Here is a 19,523-nt window from a genome sequence, read left to right on the forward strand (position 1 = left end):
TCCTCGATCTTATTAAACTCTGTAGCAATCAGTATTAAGTTCATGCAAGAGTTGGACAGGCATATCAGAAAAAAAAATTGCTCTACTGAAGACCACATCAACATGAAATAAGATAAATTACCATTCCACTTTCAAATCAATTGCTCATCATCATCAAAACAACAAATATAACCCATGACAATTACTTAAATATACCTTAATATGCAAACCGACATTCATCGACTCTCGGTTCTCCTCCAGGTCCTTGATAGATCATCCTGATATACCCTACAGTTTTATTTATTCAGATCATACAGATAAACAAACTCAAAACTTGAATGACCAGATAAAGCAGGTGCCACAAGCTTCAGCCATTTGATTGTCATGTAAATTGATAGTAGTTGCATCCAAAGGATGTCAAAAATATTCATTGACAATGTCACTTGATTACTAAAACAAATTCATGGATTTTCAAAGTTTGGCCACAAAAACACTTCTCTCCAAAAATAAACAGTAGGGGTAGGTTAAAATACTGCAGCCGATATGAACTTTCTCTATCACTTAGCTGTGCTATTTGAGCCCAAGACTAGAGAGTGTGACTAATACACTCTTTGCAATTGTAAACCATCATCACATACAAAGACGCAAAGACGAATTTAACCCTCAAATTGAAAAAATAGGTAACTATTCTGGCCATGTTCTAACATAAAGAATATACTCCATGCAACGAAGAGGCACCGAAAAAACAAACAAACAAATATATACTTCTCGTTGCTTTGTGAAAGATTGCAATTCTAATTGTTAATATATAACATCACTTCAAACTCTTAGAGATAGACTAAGCTTATATCCTTCCATTGAGTTCTATGCAAGCAAATTAATTGAATTTTCTAACTACATGAAACCAAAGTTTTCATTGACCTCTCTCTATCTAAGCCTTCAACTATGTTCATTTCAACTCTTCCTATAAAATCTATTAGTCATGGTTAAATATGTTCCTACCGTCTGAACCTTTTTTTTTCTCTCGTTTTAATTTCTAATGAATCTGCACCTAATTTCTATCAAATACTAATACTACACATCCATCTTAGCATTCCCATCTCTTCAATATAAAATCTTAATGCCATATTTACCATGTTCAAAAGAACTGTTGATAGTTGTTCAACTAAACTGTAAACAATACATTGGAGTAAACACAGGAAAATAGACTAATTTAACCCTCAAATCAAATTCAAAGGAAAGTTCTATGACCATATTGTAGTATTAAGGTTAAAACAAACAATGAGCGAAACCTGCAAGGGGAGTATGGTTATTGGCTGAGAATATCTCTTATGTGGAACAAACTTCACTTGAGGCACTAATAAGTACCTCTACACTGGTTGAAGGACCAACATTGCATGTGTTAATTTATAAAAGTTGCTTCAAAAATTTGCATCGTATCCCATTCCTTTATATAAAAGAAAAGTGAAACAGATTATGAAACAAATATCCAATATACAATCATTTACTTGTTGAAAGATAAATTACTTGTATGTGTTAATCTATATTATCATTTCCATTCATCTAAATCAAATACCTTGAAGTTTAAAGAAAAATGAAATGAAGATTGCACAAATAATAAAATTATGAGCAATGCTTTGAGTTGAGCCATCATTTGAAACCAGCGAGTCCAGAAAACTATTACTGGCACCACAATGGTATGTTTTTTCACAAATTAATTAAGAGTCAGAGACTTTAAAGATAAAGAGTAGCTTGTCAAGAGAATAAATAATGGAATCTACATTGCACATTAAAAAAAAACTTGTATGCCATTTGAGCGTGGAACCGCAGTTCATGAAATAAAAAGGGAATGATTGAAAAAAGAGGTACATTCTAATTTAATGGGTCTGAGTAGGCATAAGTTTTTGCACATAATGTAAACATTAAACAAGTTTAAAGCACAATTTTTAAAACCAATAAGGTTCATACCAAATTGCCAAAAAAATGAACAGGAGACGTGCAGCACTAAGTGAGTGTACAAGAATGAAAATGTATGACAAACAAAGCAACATTAGATAAAACTTTTCTAACCCCAAAAGGATCAAGGTCTGCCTATGTCTAAAAAGCAAACACCCAATTTACCTCGAAAAAAAATAGATAAGGTTGGACATTGAAGCCAAAAAGTCATATATTGTTCAGTCACCACAAGCTAACATAACAATAATGAGCAAACCACAATTTAATAAACAAAAAATAACATTCAAATTCTTCTACATCAAGATTAGCAGAAAGCAAGTCCTCCAAGATTGGATTTTGAAGCCATAAACTTATATATTGTTAGATCACCACGAGCTAGTATAGAAGATAAAGACCTTGCCAGTCCTCCAAGATTGGATTTTGAAGCCACAAACTTATATATTGTTAGATCACCACGAGCTAGTATAGCAACAAAGATCAAACCGCAATTCTATTCAATAAACTAAAAATAACATGTGAATTCTTCTACATCAAGAAATCTAATCTAATCTAACAAGTCAGAAAGCAAGGAAGATAAAGACCTTGCTGGTCCTCCCAGATTGGACATTGAAGCCAGAAACTTATATATTGTTCGATCACCACAAGCTAATATAGCAACAAAGAGCAAACCACTATTAAATAAACTAAAAATAACATGCGAATTCTTCTACATCAAGAAATCTAATCTAACAAGTCAGAAAGCAAAGAGGGCGAAGACCTTATCAGTCCTCTGGTAAGACCTTAGCTCGCTTCTTTGCAGAGAAGCCCTTCAGAAAAGCATCCAGAATCCGGCGCTGTGAATCGAGGATGAGTTCTGTGCGCTTCATCTCCATCTCCATCCTTACCTTCTCCATCTCCCTCGCCATCTCCATCTTCCTCTGTTCCATCCTCAGAAATCCATCCCCCAGCATCCTCACTGCCGCGACCATATCACTGACCGCGCTCTGTTCTGTTTCCACCCTCCTTCGTTTCTTCTCGAGACCTCGTCGCATCTCCCCCATCGCGGGCTGGCCGCTGCCGCCACTGTAACCCTTGAAGAATCGAGTTGTAGGGTTAGGGCTCATGATATAGTTGGACGCGGACCTGTCCTCCGTCCTAGAGATCTTAGATCGCACCGCCTTCGGTATCGAGAAGGTGAGTTCGCCGATCCCTCCCCGGCCATTAGCCATCTGGCGCTGCGCGCTGCGTCTGCTGCCCCATCCGCCGGCCCCGCGGCGCCCGTCGAAGTCATCATCGTCGTTATTGTCTTCTTCTAACTCCTCCTCGTCGTCGTCAGAAGGGGGTGGTGGAGCGGCGAAGGAAGGGAAGGCGAAGGGGCGGCGGGGGCCGCCGCCGCCGCCGCCTCCAACCTCCATAGCGTCCATCATGGGGAAGTAGACCCAGGAGGAGACGGGGGCAAGCGACGGATCAACGCGGAGTGACTTCTGCATCTCGCTGCGGTACCGCTTGCGGAGCTTCTCGACCTTATGTCGGCACTGGACGGCGGTTTTGGGAGGCGAGAGGCCGGAAGGGCAGCGTCGGGCGACGTCGTCCGCGACCTCCTCCCAGTGGGGGGCGCGGAGGTTGCCGCGGTGGAGGGCGTACCACTTGTCGCGGTAGGCCTCGATGAGAGCGAGCGTCTCCTCGTGGTTCCAGATCGGGGCTGCGAGGCGGCGAGAGGCGGAGGGCGCCGAGGCGGGAAGCGGAGGCGGGAGGGAGGCCGGGCGGGGGGGAGGGGAGGGAGATCTGTCAGATGAGGGGGAAAGGGAGGGGGATCCAGGTTCGGTGGGGGAGGGGGGATGGTTCTGGGAGGAGTTGGGAGCGGCGGCCATCACGGAAGAGGAGGAGGCGGCGGCGGTGGTTTGGGGAAAACGGGAGGAGGAGGAGGAGGAGGAGGCGGTGGTGGTGGGGAGAGAAGGGGATCGCAATAATGAGATGGTGTGGTTTTGTTGGGTAGTGAGTCGGGGCACCGCCCGGGGGTGGGCGGCTTAGGGTGCGGCCCGCACGCAAGCAAGCCAGCGGAGTGGGCGCACCGCTCCCGATGAGAGAGAGAGAGTGGAGATGATCCTCGGTGGTCTCGTTAGTTGGGGGCGGCTGGGAGGGCGTGGGTGGGGAGGTGGGCCGCCTCCACCGGGGCAGTGGCGGGCGGTGCGCTGACCGGGGGTGGGGGGAGGTAGGGCTGACTCGGCCCTCGGCCTCGGCTCGTCGGCCTCGGCCTTGGGTGGAGTGGAGCTGTTTGGGCTCAACGGTCATTGCGGAGGGCAACAATAACCACGGCATTGACGTTTTCGTATGCACTACGACTCTTCCTTCCCTTTCTCGTTATTTATAGGCATATTCCGCTTTCCTTTATTATTAATCACGGTAGAGTTAAACTAGGGGCAACTAGTCGTGGGTCCCACACGATGGAATTTTTTCAGATAAGCCCTCCTATCTCAAAAATTCACCCCTTACCCTCAAATTGTTTTTACACGACATCGAAACTGTCTTCATCCCTCAATATTGCAATTGAGAATTGAAAGGAAAAAAAAAAACTGAAAACTCTCTCAAATGCCTAAATTGCTTAAGAAACATAAAATCAATTGCCACTAGCTTTGTTACAATATCACATTCGATGGATATATCTATTTTGGACCCAAGTCTTTATTTTATTTTTAATTTTATTAAAAATTTTTTTTTTATAATTTCATGATTTTTTTTCATGTATTTTTAATACAAGACTTTGGACCCTTTATTGGTCCGGATCTCAATCAACATATATTTTTAAAACGGTATGATATTATCTACTTTGAATTCACAATCTTATGATTTTATTTTTAGATTTTATTTAAAAAATTTTATATCAATATAAATATCTTCATCTTATAATCTTAAAATTATATGATCATGCAACTCTACAATCTAAAAAATCTAGCTATGATTTGGCTCATTCAGTACCATTAAAAATTAGAAAACTCTGAGTTTTCATGTCACTAATGTTCATAATATATTAGTAACTCATCGCTAAATCTTGTTAGTCCCAACTTTTGTATGCTACATGAGTTTTGCTCCTCTATTGAACTCTACTCAAATTTATATCGTTGGTATTATTCAGATCATCTAAATTACAATGCCTAGAGTCATTTTTTAGTCATCATCTATGTCTTACACCTTTTATTCTAACCGATTCTCCTATACTAGTGGCTGAGAAATTTATTTGTTGTTTGAACATGTTTGTAGCGTATCAACCTACTTCTCTAATTTTATCTAACTAATAGTAATATGTTTTAGTTTTTAACATTCTCATCTCTACTACACTAATATTATTATGGCAAAAGTCAAAAGAGTGCCCTTTTTTTCTGAATCGTCAACAATGCGTCATATATTGATTTTTTTAATCCAAAGGGCGTCCCACCCCTTTGTAAAATGATATAACTATCCTCCAGTATTGTAGCAGCTACGAAACCATAACTGCTATACAGTTGTAGGAGCTACAGTTTTGTAGCTGCTACAATTGAGCTACCACATAGTTGTAGCAGCTACATAACTGCTATAAAAAAAATTTGAGCAAAAGTCAAAAGAGCGCATCTTTTGACTAAAATTGTTTGGAGCCACTGAAAAGGTTTTAAAAGAGATTTTTTGAGCCTGAAATTTGACTATTATGGTTAACTAGCTGTAGATCTTTGAATGCATTTCAATTTGATATATTGTATATCTCATGGTTAAACTTGAGTTAAAAATTATGACCTCTCAAAGTTTAGAGTTTAACATTCACGTTATAACAGCTACGAAACCGTAATTGTTATACAGTTGTAACAATTACAATTTCATAGCTGCTACAACTAAGTTGTCATGTAGTTGTAACAGTTATGATTTCGTAACTGCTACACAGTTATAGCAATTACGGTTCCGTAGCTGGTATAACATAAATGTTAAACCCTAAACTTTGAAAGGTCAAACTTAGGCCTAATATAGATATGATGTCAAACATTAGTATTGATCAAGAGTCTAGTGTGAGGAGACTAGACCCAACTTAGGCCTAATATGAGAGCATATCTCATATAAGGGCCAAGTTGGATCTGATTTCCCCATACCAAATTCTTGATCAAAACCTATCAAGCCCAAGTTAAGGCTAGCTCTTTACACCAGACCCTTGATCAGAACTAAGATTTGACACTGTATTTATCTTCTTCTCACTCAATCCTACCAGATGGATGCAAGTTTGCAGAAATTGAATAGCTTAGATTCATTATTGAGTTTCGATCACAATTCACTAATCGATCTAGAGAGCTCAGATTGCATCCATTTCAAGTCCTGTGGATTTCTGAAGTTGCAAGAAGTTCAAATGTGCCCTCCATTATTTATTTTGGGCTCCTAAGAGGTGCTTCAATATTATGCTCACTTTTAGGTAGAATGTTTGCGCCTGATCTCTTAATCTGAAGAGAGATTTACTTTGAATGGGGAAAGAGGGGGGCAGAGATGTTGAGGTTGTATGCATCCAAGCCACAGAAATAGTTTTTATATTTAATGAAGAAAGATTTACTTTCCACGAACGAAGAGAGAGGAGAGAGATGTTAAAATTATATACATTCAAATCATAGAAATAATTTTTATATTTAATCTTTTGAATGTGATATGTTTTGAAAAATCAAAGTATAGAAAGTTAATATTGACGGGGAGAGGTAGAACGAGAAGATTACGATAAATCAATGCACCCTTTGGTTATTTTCAAAATATGATGTATGATTTGAGAATTTCCCAAATATATGTGCGCCTTTTGATAAATCTTCGTACTATTTTACATCAATTGATTTATACTTGACCAAGTACTATAAGATATCACATAATGCATTTTAAAAAAACAAGTAAATCTGAACCAAACATTTTCAGAATAGTTTAAAGCATAAATTTCATTTTGACAAAAAAAAATTATTTCAATTTTTTTTTATGAACTTATCAAGAGTTATATTAAGAACTTCCAAACTATCTCAACAATAAGCAATAAAAATTGTCATGCTCATAAAACTCAAGCTGAAAAGGTTTTGATTGCCCCCGAAGTATGGTTGAATTGGTTACTATGGGACAGACTTATTACAGTGTGCAAGGGTCGAATCTCGACAAAGTCGAGACAATATCCTCCCCCGTAGTAGTCAATTATAATTTTTCAATTTACTTCCTCACATATGATCGTAGAGTTGATCGTGTGGAGCCGCTGAGGTAGCAAATTCCACTTTTACTACTGTGAAAAGGTTCTGATTGCCAAATCAAATCAAAACTCCAGAAACACAACCAAGTGAAATGCATTACAAGCTCAATATAGTTCAATGAAGTTTGCCTTCCCAGCCTAATACAAGACGCCACCTTGCTAGACCTACATGCTCCCTTATGGCTGCCTGCCAAGGATCCCTACCATCGAGTGTAATGGCAGAGCCAAAACTGCCCATCTACCCAGATTGATCTATGCCCCGGACTACTTTCTTCTCTCCCACCGCCGACTCACTTGACATTCTCTTTCTCAATGTCATCGGCTGTGATCGACCCCCAGGTTAAAGCCCGGGTAGATTAAGGAGTGGCTTTGCCCTTGATCGAGTGGACAATATAGAGTGGAGACACGACTCAGATCCTTTTCAACTAACTCTGGGGGACACAAAGATGACTACATATCGACGACTCAGGCCTAATAGAGCATATGACCAAAGGATGTCGACATAGGATGCTGGAGGAGGAGATCACAAGAACATGCGAGGTTAGTACCCTGCGATGTCGCCCATATATGACTGGCAAAGACCCGTAGCATGTTTTGATAGGGATCATTTAGATGCAATATTAGTACTTACAATGATATCATACCATAGACTCCTACTCAGATATGATACTTCATCATATATGACATGAGCAGGTATATTTGATTCCTTGAACGGTAGGGTACTTGTTGATGATATACATTTAACTTTCAGAAAAAAAAAAAGTTTGTCTTATTTTTGCAAATCGGTAGACACACACACAAAAAAAAAAGAGAGACGTGACAAATATTTGGAATGCAGTGTAGAATCTTACAACAGCCAAGCTTCCTCTTGTGCAAAATTACAAGTCAAATACAGAAAAGAATGCATCCATAACGAAGTGAATAAATAAAAGTGAAAAAAAATCTCCAACCAATCAATGATTTTCCAAAGCAAATGCTGAAGAAAAATAAGAAGCATTTTAAGATATTCTCAAGATCTAAAGATCAATGTCAACTATCCAGATGAAGGTGTTGATAAGGTAAGGTTCAAGATGAACCCAACCAGCACACCTATTAGACCAGCAAATGCTGTAAATGGCAAAGAAAACCCAGCGTCACCTTTATGGCTTCTGCGCTTCTTCAAGATTTCCTAAAACAGGAATCACACAAGTTTCAGAAAGAAAAGAAAGGTCTGAGAAGTATATAGAACCAAAGGCACTATTCTGATGGCACATGTGTCCCCAATTTCTCCATTGGGAAATTGTTTTGCTATCTAGGAACTCATAACATCAGAAAAGAATCTCAACTCAGCTTGATCAAGACACATGAAGCCACTCGCATACAATCATGATCAGATGGTAATGAAATGAAGTCCCAGATTTTTTCAATGTTTTCTGTGCACATGTAACATGCTATTAAAAACAATTAGTCAGCTTGGTGATACTCTGATGTAGTTCTAGTAGTGTAACTTGAACATGCTACAAGAACAGTTAAACAGGAGGAATTTATGGAGTATTATCATGATTAAGAGATGAAACCTCAATTCCCATCATCCTCAAATAACGATAATGAAAGAGAACTTATCAGTAACTCATCAAAGGAACCAAACAAGGAAAAATATTGAAAGACTTGGTGGATCTAGGACTTTAAACGCCAACAAAATGCTAGACCAAAGGTAACAAGTTTGTCAATTGACATGTCTCCAACATACGTGTTTGCATCTTCATTTGAAAGATGATAGCAACCACCCATTGTCGGCGAGATATTTATCAAAAGCTTCAGCTATATATAGACTGTCATTTTTTTTGTCATAGGAGACACAACAATAACTTCTTACAGTTTATCAACATGAACACCATCAATGTATGCCCTCCCATGCCCAGATGAAAAATTTGGAGTTGTGTTAGGCCAGGCAGCTAAAACAAAACTGTTAATAGCATCATTGTCATAGGTGCTAAGTGGGAAAAGGTCCCAACCTCAGATATATGAGATTAACTTATTGGTGTTGCCGTGTTACAATGAATATGCTTGAATACTGGACATGCATGCAACAGACTCGACAAGGACAAATGAAATAATCTAATTATGTAACATGAGAATGGAAGGAATAGCTAGCAACAAATACAAACCAATTCTCTTTGGAACTGATGATTTTGTTTAAGAGTTGCATTCCTTTCTTCCTTCAAACGTTGTAATGCTTGGGTCTGAACAAATATAAGAAACAAACACATGAAATGGGAATAAATAAATCGTGATGTAACTAAGACTAAATAACTAAGATATAGTTAGCTTTTTAGTTCAGTTTGTCCAAATGATCAGCAAACTAAATATGCTAAACACTTTGCCATCAAGCTAGCACACTGAAAAAGAAAATGGAAACACAATATGCTTTTCGAAGACTATGTTTGTTTGATCAGATTCATATTTGAGTTATAGTGTTGATTCAAACATTATTCATAAGCATAACTACCCATTGATCCCAAAAAAGCAAAAGAAAAATCTAAGTTTTTCTTTCTTCCAACAAACAAACTCCTTTACTATTTTGTACGATGAAAAATACTAGTGATTGGTGGGAATCAGACAGAACAGAAGCTAAATGTGATTTATTCATGGTTTTAAAACAAAACCTAGATGTGACACTACCAATTGAATTGTTAACAGTAAAAGATTTTATCACAACAAATTTAAAAGAAATAAACCAATCCTATTTTATCTCCATTAAACAAATGAAGTCTCTCATTCTATTTCATGTTTTATCTCTGTTGTATGTTTGATTATTCAATTCTAAACTTCTATATTAAGATTCATCCACCATATTATTTATCTATAGATTCCAATAACATAAATAATTTATTAGGTATCAAAGATGAATCTTTCTTACTCTAAGTGGGAGGCCGAAAGTTCAGAGTGACGAGACAACCATCCCTTACACACTCTACAAATACATAATTCTATTCTCCTTTGTCCATCCTTGTCTAGAAAAACCTAATTTCCTGCCTCTCCTTTCTTTTAGACCACAGCCTTGTTCATGGTGTATAGCCCATTGCAATTGACCGTGTCTTCTTCATCTATGGCCTCGACTTCTTTCTGCATCACCCATCAGTCTCGATTGCTACATTGGGTCTCCTTCAATCTTGTAGTCAACTATTGTTCTAGCTCTTGCTTTTCTCAAATTTGCATAAAATTTGTTGTTTGCTCCTATCAGCTCTCGCTTCACTCTACTTACCATAAAGTTGCTTAAATGTTGTTGTCTTCTCTAAGTGGCTCTTGCTCCCCTCAAATCTACGTAAATATGTTATCTTCTTCTTCACCTTTTCATTGCTGACTCTTGCTTCCCTCAAATCTTCTTGAAATTTATTGTTTGCTTCGCCTATCATAGCAAGATCTTTCTTGACTTCAATCTACCTTAGATAGGCTTATACTATTTTCTCCTTGCCTATCTTAGCCAGCTCTTACTTCCTTCAATCTCTTAAAAAAATATATTGTCTGCTTCAACTATTATAGCAAGATCTTGCTCACTCCAGCCATCCTCAAACATGCTATCTTCTGTTTCCACCTGTCAAAGCCCTGTATACATAGTGGACTAAAATATTCGTTTGCATGTAAATATGTGCCTCCATCCCAAGTGAGCTTCTCAACTCCAAGGTCATTCTTGGTCAAACACTCTGAGAACCAATTCAAAAGAAGCAAACCTCATATATTATCTCATTGAACAGATTAGATCTCCTATTTTATCTCTTGTTTTTGCTCTAATTTTTGTTTGTAAATCAATTGTAAACTTCTATATAAAAAATCAATTGTCTTATAATATGTGAATAGCTTCCAAGTTCCAATAATACAAATTATTTAAACATTTCTTTGATAAGCTCTTAGAACATAATAAAAAGAGAAATTATATACATCCTAGATTTTTTAATAATTCCATTCACTGCAGTTGATGCATATGAAACTTAGTCATGCATCAGAACACATCACCAAGACATTGGTAGCGATCAACCAACATCAAATAAAAATAGGATTCAATTTGTCCAGGATATTTATGTTTGCATAATTGTAAGTAACTATGATATAATTTAAGACCAATGCTTTTAAGTTCACATGTAAGATTACTCTCATTTACAATAATGCAAAGGCACAATTTTTTATTGATTGCATTTCAAGGTCCAAGTTATAAATAATATATTTGTCAATGACTTTATGAAACATAAGAAGAGAAGAGAAACAACTTCAAGGAATTGCAGGTTACCTCCTCGATACCTGAGTTATTCATCATCTGCAATTCAAGAAAAACAATCATATACTTCATTAGCAATCAATAAGCTATCTAATAGTTTGAAAGGAAAAGAAAAAAAACTTTGAATAAATATGTTAAAGTAGGACGTACATCAGATCCTCTTCTTCCGGAGGCTGCGGAAGCAAGGCCAGACTCCCCTTCCGAATTTCCATGATCAGATTGTGCCGGAGATGTGTAAACCACCTTGAGCTTGTGTTCATCTATTACCTTACCACCTTCTTTGCTAAACTGTCAGAGAGATGTTCAACAACAACATCACAATTTCCATAAATGAAGTCAAAAAATTTGCTGTCAGAAGTTCTGATATCTTTATCTCAAAGAACTCACTGTGTCCAGAGGAATTTCGTCCATGTCACTTATAGGGGGCACTTTGGCACTCTGGATGAGGAATTTGTCCTTACATTGTATGTCAGGTGGGTACTCCTTTTGGGGCTGGAGAGTAACTGAGAAAATAGAAAACAACCAGCTCACCACAAAATTAATGACGGAACCTGAATCAATAAGAGCCCACAAATCAAATTTCTCCTCGATACCAACCCACGATGGTGCATGAATCCCAAGGCTGCACCACACTAGTGTTAGGGCGGACAAAGTATTTCTTCGGAGCCGTCGTTTTCACCTATTCAGTTAACCAGACAATCCTAAATTTATCACAGCCAAGTCAAGATCTTTAACAAAACAAATCTCATTTCAGAAATCACGCTTTTCCCTTCCAGAAGACACAAATCCAAATCTAAGAAATAGGGAAAATAAACAAACATTTGGCCAATTACTCGAGTACCTTGAACGCAACATGCTGCTCCGTATTGTTGATGACCTTGAGATTGCAATAAGACGGTTTCTCCAACTCCACTGTTCATCAAACAAGGAAGTTCGTCACGATCACAGGGCACAGCAATTGATTTTCGAGAGAAAAGCTTACATCCAAAGGTGAGCTCTTCCGGGTGAATAGAGATCATCTGGCCGCCCACACCCATCGCTGCCCTGGAAGACGGAGCAGATCCCAGCAAGCGCAGGCGCAAGGGTTCGGAGATCGCCTGAGTCCGACGGAGAGGGGACGGCGTTGATTCAAATGATGAAACAACCAACCATTTCCCCAGAAATTCTTTAATTTAATAATTTAATTCGTTAGAAAATGGAAGAGCACTAGAGCAGCAGGGTTTATTTTATTATAAATTTAATTTATTTATTTAAAAAAGGATTAATTGCTTTGCTGGCACTCAATTCAGGCCATCGTACGATACACGGTCCGGTCCAAATCAAAATAAAGCAGTCCAGCCACATTATGATAATAATTGTCTATGTGATAAAATTTATTATAAAAAAGAATTATAAAAATTATTCATAATATTATATATATATATATATTGTTTTTTAACCATTAAATTTTATATAAAATAATAAATAAATTTATTTATTTATAAATTATTCATGAATAACCTTCAAATTTATTTTTATATATATATATTTTTTACAATTAAATGAACCTAAATGAATTTTATCGAATCGAAATATTAAATGTATCATGATCATCCAATTTATTTATGGAAAATGATACATGAAAAATCTCAATATGAATGAAGCATGACACTCAAATAAATAATGGATCTTACTAATATGTAATTGTGAATGTCATGCTTATTCATATTGAAATTTTCATTAAATATCATTTCCCTTTATTTATAACCCTACCTTTACTTTTAAAATAGTTTGATTTATTAAGTCCGATCTTAAAATGGAATGTTATTCTTATCAAATCCAAAAGAGATCTAAGTTTGTTATCTGTATCCAAAAAATATAATTTAAAATTTTTTCAGAGACTTGAAATATTTTTATGATTATTTTTAAATAATTTTTAAGTCTAGAGTTCAAAAGTATTTCGTTCTCTGAAACACATGGGAGATTTTACAAAATCAGCTTAAAGATAGATGAACACTGCTAATTATATGCATGAAATGAAAAGGTTTAATTGTATCATCGATCGAGGAATAAAACTTTTACGCCGTGATGTTTTGACTGTAATACAAATTAAATAGTTGGTTCTGCAAGAATCGGATCATATTGGAGAAAGATCAAGAGAGCTCCAGAGCAGCAGTTCGCTGTCGCTGCTCGAATTCAAAGGTGAGAAAGGAAATCGCAGTGATGCCGACGAGGAAGACGAAGCGGCGTTGGTGTAAGTCGACGAGAAGCCTGAGCAAGAGCGATTTTGAAGCTCTACTTCGTCTCCTTCCCTTTCTGCCGACTCTGCACCGCGCCCCTTTTGCTCCATGCATGCGTTTCTGAGACCGGACAGATGATCCTCCATCCTTCCTCCCTTTCTTTCTCCTAGCTTGAGCTTCAGGTACTCGGATATGCCGTTCAGAGCATACAGGGATGCTGAGACCTTCCTCTCGTACTTCATCCGCTTCATCGTCGCTCTGATCAGCGATGGCTCGTCGCTGCAACTCTCTTGCTCCAGCGGCTCCTCGATCTCCCCCATGATCTCAAATGGCGAATAGAGGTATGATGGTTCCTGCATCTCGTCCATGAAGTGGAAATCCATGGAACCAACGTCGAGACTCGCTTCTTCTCCGTGACTGCTGAATTCAGCGGCGCCTCCCAATTCATAGTCAGGAGCGAAATCCGCATGATTCGTGCAGCTATCTTGAGCGCTGTCTTCTCCGACGAGAGAAAGAGGAAGTAGAGAATTCGAGGCGTCGTTCACAAAGAAGTCGGAGAAATAGTTGTCCTCTCCCTCCTCTTCTTCTCCGTCTTCACGATGCGCTTCTTCTTCTCCCAGTTGTTGCCGTTGGACTTCGTCCGGCGAAGAGTGCAGGTTTCTGGCCTCGAGCCTCCTCAGGAGGAGATTAGTGATCTTCGGCGGCAGCACCGATGGCCGCGATGGCTGCAGGGAGGAGCAAGGCCAGAAATTGGTGCGAGTGTTGGCGCCGCGAAGAATGCAGGCAGCCTCGTCGTAGGCCCTGGCAGCTTCTTCAGCAGTGTCGAAGGTGCCCAGCCACATCCTTATCTTCTGTATGGTGTCTTTGATCTCCGCCACCCATCGACCAGACGGTCTTTGCCGAACTCCGACGAAGCGCTTGCGCGCTCGCCGGACTCCCCCAATTGCCTCAACAGCCATCGTCCCATTCCATCCCGGGGCACTACTGACACAGACCTCCTTGCCTTCTACTGCATCAGTGCACTTCCTCTTCCTCGCCATTGAAGGCTCTTTGCACTTGCAGAAAGACGAGAGGAGGTACGCGATATATAACAAACAACATTGCAGCTCAATTGCCTTGCCATTTGGAGTTACTGCATTGTCATAATAACCTTGACTTGGTCTTTCTTCCTGTGTGCTGTTCACGATGCAGCAACATTTGTATGCATATGAGGTCCTTTAAACAATACATTTCTAGGTTTTGAATCAGTCATCTGCTGATCAATTTGCCAATTTATTATTAATTAAACAATGCATTTCTAGGTTTCAATCTTTGGACCTGGTTTGCACTCTGTGCCAAACAGCTGAAACTCAGGTGCAACGACATGGCAAGAAGGTTGATTCCTTCAAGCTTGGATGAGACAGAGCAGTAGTTTGTTTGTCCCAAATAGCTGTAAAACACATTGTTTGCCAGACCTGAAACTGAGATATTGAGGGAGGGGATTCATTGAGAAATTCACTACTCATTGTCGAGAGCTTCTCCATGACAGTCAAGGGGTAAAGTTAGAAGAAGCAAGCTGTTTGAATTTTAGCTTGAAATAGCATGAAATATGTTATGACAGCCAGTTGGAAGATGCAGTCATAGATTGTATCTGGAAGAAGGGACAAATGGAGGCCTTTTGTTGTCATCAATGAAGAATTATATGGTATGAAATTACGATCTATTCCAGGCCATTTCGCTGTCAGTTTATTATCATACTCGTCTTAATGTTCAGGGAGCAAGGAATTCAACCTTTCTTTTGGCCTCCTCTGTAAGTTTGATTTTTATAGCTGGGTCTACAAGTGTCAGATGAAGGAGTTGTTTGTTTGTTTATGTTTAGTTCCTGCTGATGGTATTTGTTTTTATTAAAAACCAGTTTGAGCCTCCTAGCTGAGCTATCTAACCCACTGATTAAGGCTAATTAATTTTTAATGTTTTTAATATTTATTCTATTTAAAATTTAAACTCTGATCCTTATTACTTAGCTGAATGTTTTACCACTATACCACAACCGTTGACTAGTTTAGTTTGATAATGGTATGACTACAAAATGCTGGCCTGGTCAACTTATTAGGGTTACTGTTCATCTTTGAATGATTCATGAAAAAGATATGCATTACGCGTCCATAACACATCTGAGAAGTTGTGGCAAATAAATAAAGATTTGACAGTGTTCTTACTTTCCCTCTAAAACCTGCAAATCAAAACTGCAGTATGATTTGACTTTTGTCTCTGACAGATATCTACAGATGAAGGGTATAAATCATAAAGAACTAACATATCGAGTGGCAAATAAAATATAAATTGAGGTTAAACTTATCTTATCAGCACTATGAATGAGCCACCAACTAAATTATCAGAAAACAAATGAGAAAAATTTTCTTGGCAACGACTGATTAGCAATAAAGATGATTGATAATGTGAACAGCAGTAAAGACTTCATGTAGGCATCAGAAATTAAATATACAGTAACTTCAACTTCTCTATGATCAAAGAATTAATCATCATAGTGATCTCCAGATGCAGACAAAATCTAACTTTTCATGGTCTTCTTCTCCTTGATGCCGCCATGGATTTATATACTGGTTAGGTGAGAAGTCATAAGGGAGGGAGGAAGAAAGCATCTGAAGCTAAATGAAACCTAAACAATGGCTTCAGATGTAGACAAACTCATAGCTTATTCTGGTTCATGGATGCATCATCATAGAGGAATATAATTTTGAACAAAGATGATTGAACTTAAGCATCTGCAATCAAGTAAAAACAATTAATGCGTACGTTTAGATGCAGACAAACTCTCACTTTTCTGTTTTTTGGTTCATGCACGCATCATCAAAGAGGAATTGGACATGAGAGAGTACACAGAAAAACTGATTAGGTAGGAATTAAGTCATAAAACAAAAAGAGACGTTCTTCTTTTCACAAAAAACGATGAGATGTGCGTACGTAGTTTGATGCTGTTTCTGTCTTTCTCTTAACTGATTGATTCAGAGGAATACTGATGACGATCATAATTTTATATCTCCGAGTGGCAGCAACCTGAGCGTCACGGAGTTGTTAAATAGCAGCAGGCGTGCATGCTGACGCTCGGAGGCTCATAGGAGTTTCATAATTCTGCAGGTTGTCGCATCGTTTGATGTGAACAGCAGTGTTGAAATTAAAGAACATAATTCTGTTTTTTTCTTCTTCTATCTTATGAGGGCAATTGTCTTCCTATTTGATTGTCAGTGGATCGAATGCATGCATTCTTTAATTAAGCTTAAATTTGCCTCCATCGAAGATGGGCAAAAGGGAAGAAGGCCATGGAGGTTGGTGGTAACTGGTTTGATGCAAAGGGAAGAAGTGTCATGATACCTTGTTGTTGCCTCTAGCATTGCTCAAAAGGAAAGATAATCTTTTAATATATTGTTAAAAATCTTGAAACGTATAATCACTTTTCTTATGCTACGGATAGAGGAGAGAAAGGATTTTGATGGTACGAGGTTAAGGGATGGGTTGACTCTGTAAAATAATCATGATTGATTGTTGATACAGGTGTCGTAGATGACGTGACTCCTTTTATGATAAAAATCAAGAGTCAAGTGAATATCAGGATTCTGACTGACCTGACAAAACAAGTCAATATGAACCCGAGAGAAACGATCCCATCAGTGTGAGATAATTGTCACCTCTGGCTCGGTCTTAGATCTCACTTGAGCCTCCAAAGTAATTTTGTCCAGCCCCAAAGTCTCATCTCGATTGTCTCGATCTCAGCCATCTCGATCTCGATCTCGATCTCGGCTGTCCCAATTTCGAGTTTTATCTCGGCTATCTCTCCGAGTCTTAGTGTGCCACGAGGCCTTGACTATCTTGCCACATCAGATTTAGTAGTGGAAAAAAAAAATTACAATTAAAAGGAAAAATATCAATAATAGATTAACTCTGTTGGAGAAAAAAAACACAAGGATATTAGTGGTCAACCTTGCTCTCGCGGCTAGACTTTGCCATCGTAAAGTCGGGGCCAAGCCTCATGGCCGCAAGGCTTGGTCTGACCGTTGCATTGGGGTGCCTCAAAGCTTGGCTTGGTTTGGCTGCGACCTCTTCGTAGTCTCTCTACGAGGCCGATGCAATTTGACGGTTTCGATGAGAAATTGAGATTGCTATATTCAATTAATAGAAATGTATTTATAAATTTTTTTCTAGAAATAATTAAATAATTTATTATTATAAACTTAGTCTGACTTTTTTTCTCACCAAATATTAATTCATATTATTCAATTATTTATATAATTTTAGATTTCGCCTAACATTTATTTGGTTAACTGGGTCTTGAATCCTAATGATGAATTTATTCTTGACTCGTAAAAATTGAAAATTATTTTTCAGAATACTGCTTCTTGTATATAATAAGCGAACCTTGTATATCGTAAACTTGTTTATCGACATAGAATTAATTGTATCCTCTTGTAGCGCACTAAAAGATCATTACGAATGCAAATGGAAGGTGCTCAAATGGGCCGGGGAACAAAAACTTGAACGCCTATCTATCATAGTGATTTTGTGCCTCAAGAGATATGTAATAGTAAGATGTTTAACAGATTAATTAAGCATATATGGTTCGAATCCTAGTGACCTAGAAGTTAAAAAATATTTTTGCCACATAAAAACACTTTTGAATTAGTGAATAGAGAGTTCATGTTGGAAATCCCTTAGTTGAGTTAAAGCAAAAATCATGTCATCTATCTTTTCTTCTTCTGCAAAGAAGAAGAGATATGACAATTATTATAATGCCTTTAATGAAAGACACTCTTTGGTTTTCTTTTTAAAGAGGTATGAGATACATCCTTTAGTCTTCTCTCTTTAAGAGGGTGTTTGGTTAAAGATTATTCTTGATAATCTTGGTTATCCATCTCAGATTATCAATAAAAATCTCGTTTGGTTAAGTTATCGACAATTCTTGAGTAATCGTTGATTCCCACCATGTCATGAAACACCAGCAATTAGAGAATTAAGTCTGAAATTATATTACCTCCAATTTTTTAGATTTTTATCTATTCCGGGGTTATCCGTGTCGTTCATGTTCCTTTGTGCAGATGACGGGCGTTGGGCAAGCAACGAGCTGCGGGCGACGAGCGAAGTGGTACAAGAACACCGATAACCTTTGCGTGGAAGACTCGTCGGAGTCGGAGGTGTCAAAGGCATTCGGCAGGCGATGGGCGTTGGGCGGACGTTCGATGGGCAGCGGGTTGCGAACGACAAGTGGTGGAAGCAGCGCAAGAACTCCCTTTCCTTGTTGTGGAAGACTGGCTGGAGCCAAAGGTGACAGCGGCATTGGGAGGGCGATTGGCGTTCGACGGACGTTGGATGGGCAAGGGGCAGGAGCGGCTCAAGCCTATAGGGGGCCCTAGGCGAATTTTTTTAAAAAATAATTATTATTATTTTTAAAAATTTTCTCTCACCCTTTTTTATTCGGACTTGAGACCAACAAGGGTGAGTTTAAATTTTTTAAAAAATAAATTAAAATATTAATTTTAAAAATAAATTTTTTATATAAAATTAAATTTTCTTGCATTTTGAGAAGCAAAATTATTAATTAAATTTTCATATTCAAATTTTAATAATAATTTTTTTTCAATTGATAACATTGCTAAATTATTTAATCTTTCTTGAGACATAGTTGAACGTAAATAAGACTTTATTAATTTTAATTTTGAAAAACTTCTTTCTGCTGAAGCTACACTAACAGGTATGGTCAGTAATATTCTATAAGCTATCCATGCATTAAGAAAAGAATTTAATTTTTTTATAAAATTTAATACTTCAAGTGCTGTTTTTAATTCTGGATTTATTATTTCATTTAAAATTTCAATTATATTATTTTCTGAGTTTTGATTTTTATTATTAATAACTAATTTAT

At 37.9% G+C, this 19,523-nt stretch overlaps 3 protein-coding genes across 3 annotated transcripts; all 3 read right to left on the reverse strand.

Annotated features, from left to right (window-relative positions):
- Window positions 1-2,504: 2,504 nt before the first annotated feature.
- On the reverse strand, window positions 2,505-4,104 carry LOC141827733 (uncharacterized). The gene has a single exon (XM_074715049.1). The coding sequence runs from the start codon at window positions 3,783-3,785 to the stop codon at window positions 2,697-2,699; it is 1,089 nt and encodes a 362-aa protein (XP_074571150.1). The 5' UTR covers window positions 3,786-4,104; the 3' UTR covers window positions 2,505-2,696.
- Window positions 4,105-7,940: 3,836 nt separating this feature from the next.
- Window positions 7,941-12,483, reverse strand: LOC141827734 (vesicle-associated protein 2-1-like). Its single transcript, XM_074715050.1, has 8 exons — window positions 12,373-12,483; window positions 12,232-12,302; window positions 11,988-12,069; window positions 11,778-11,893; window positions 11,541-11,678; window positions 11,403-11,429; window positions 9,286-9,360; window positions 7,941-8,306 (listed from the first exon to the last, which is right to left on the reverse strand). Exons 1-8 carry the CDS (start codon window positions 12,425-12,427, stop codon window positions 8,172-8,174), a joined length of 699 nt encoding a protein of 232 aa, XP_074571151.1. The 5' UTR covers window positions 12,428-12,483; the 3' UTR covers window positions 7,941-8,171.
- Window positions 12,484-13,406: 923 nt separating this feature from the next.
- Window positions 13,407-14,649, reverse strand: LOC141827732 (ethylene-responsive transcription factor ERN1-like). Its single transcript, XM_074715048.1, has one exon. It carries the CDS (start codon window positions 14,647-14,649, stop codon window positions 13,507-13,509), a length of 1,143 nt encoding a protein of 380 aa, XP_074571149.1. The 3' UTR covers window positions 13,407-13,506.
- Between the last annotated feature and the right edge of the window lie 4,874 nt (window positions 14,650-19,523).

Source organism: Curcuma longa, chromosome 4 (genome assembly GCF_044706935.1).
Source record: "Curcuma longa cultivar G26 ecotype Majalengka, Jawa Barat chromosome 4, ITB_CL_G26_1.1, whole genome shotgun sequence".
NCBI lineage: Eukaryota > Viridiplantae > Streptophyta > Magnoliopsida > Zingiberales > Zingiberaceae > Curcuma > Curcuma longa.

Excerpts from the sequence above, each read along its gene's own strand:
- LOC141827734 (XM_074715050.1), bottom strand. The coding sequence starts at position 12,427 with ATGGGTGTGGGCGGCCAGATGATCTCTATTCACCCGGAAGAGCTCACC. Across the intron at positions 12,303-12,372 it reads GGAAGAGCTCACCTTTGGAT|TGGAGTTGGAGAAACCGTCT; the intron begins GTAAGCTTTTCT and ends TTTGATGAACAG. Across the intron at positions 11,679-11,777 it reads ACGAAATTCCTCTGGACACA|TTTAGCAAAGAAGGTGGTAA; the intron begins GTGAGTTCTTTG and ends TCTCTCTGACAG.
- LOC141827732 (XM_074715048.1), bottom strand. The coding sequence starts at position 14,649 with ATGGCGAGGAAGAGGAAGTGCACTGATGCAGTAGAAGGCAAGGAGGTC.
- LOC141827733 (XM_074715049.1), bottom strand. The coding sequence starts at position 3,785 with ATGGCCGCCGCTCCCAACTCCTCCCAGAACCATCCCCCCTCCCCCACC.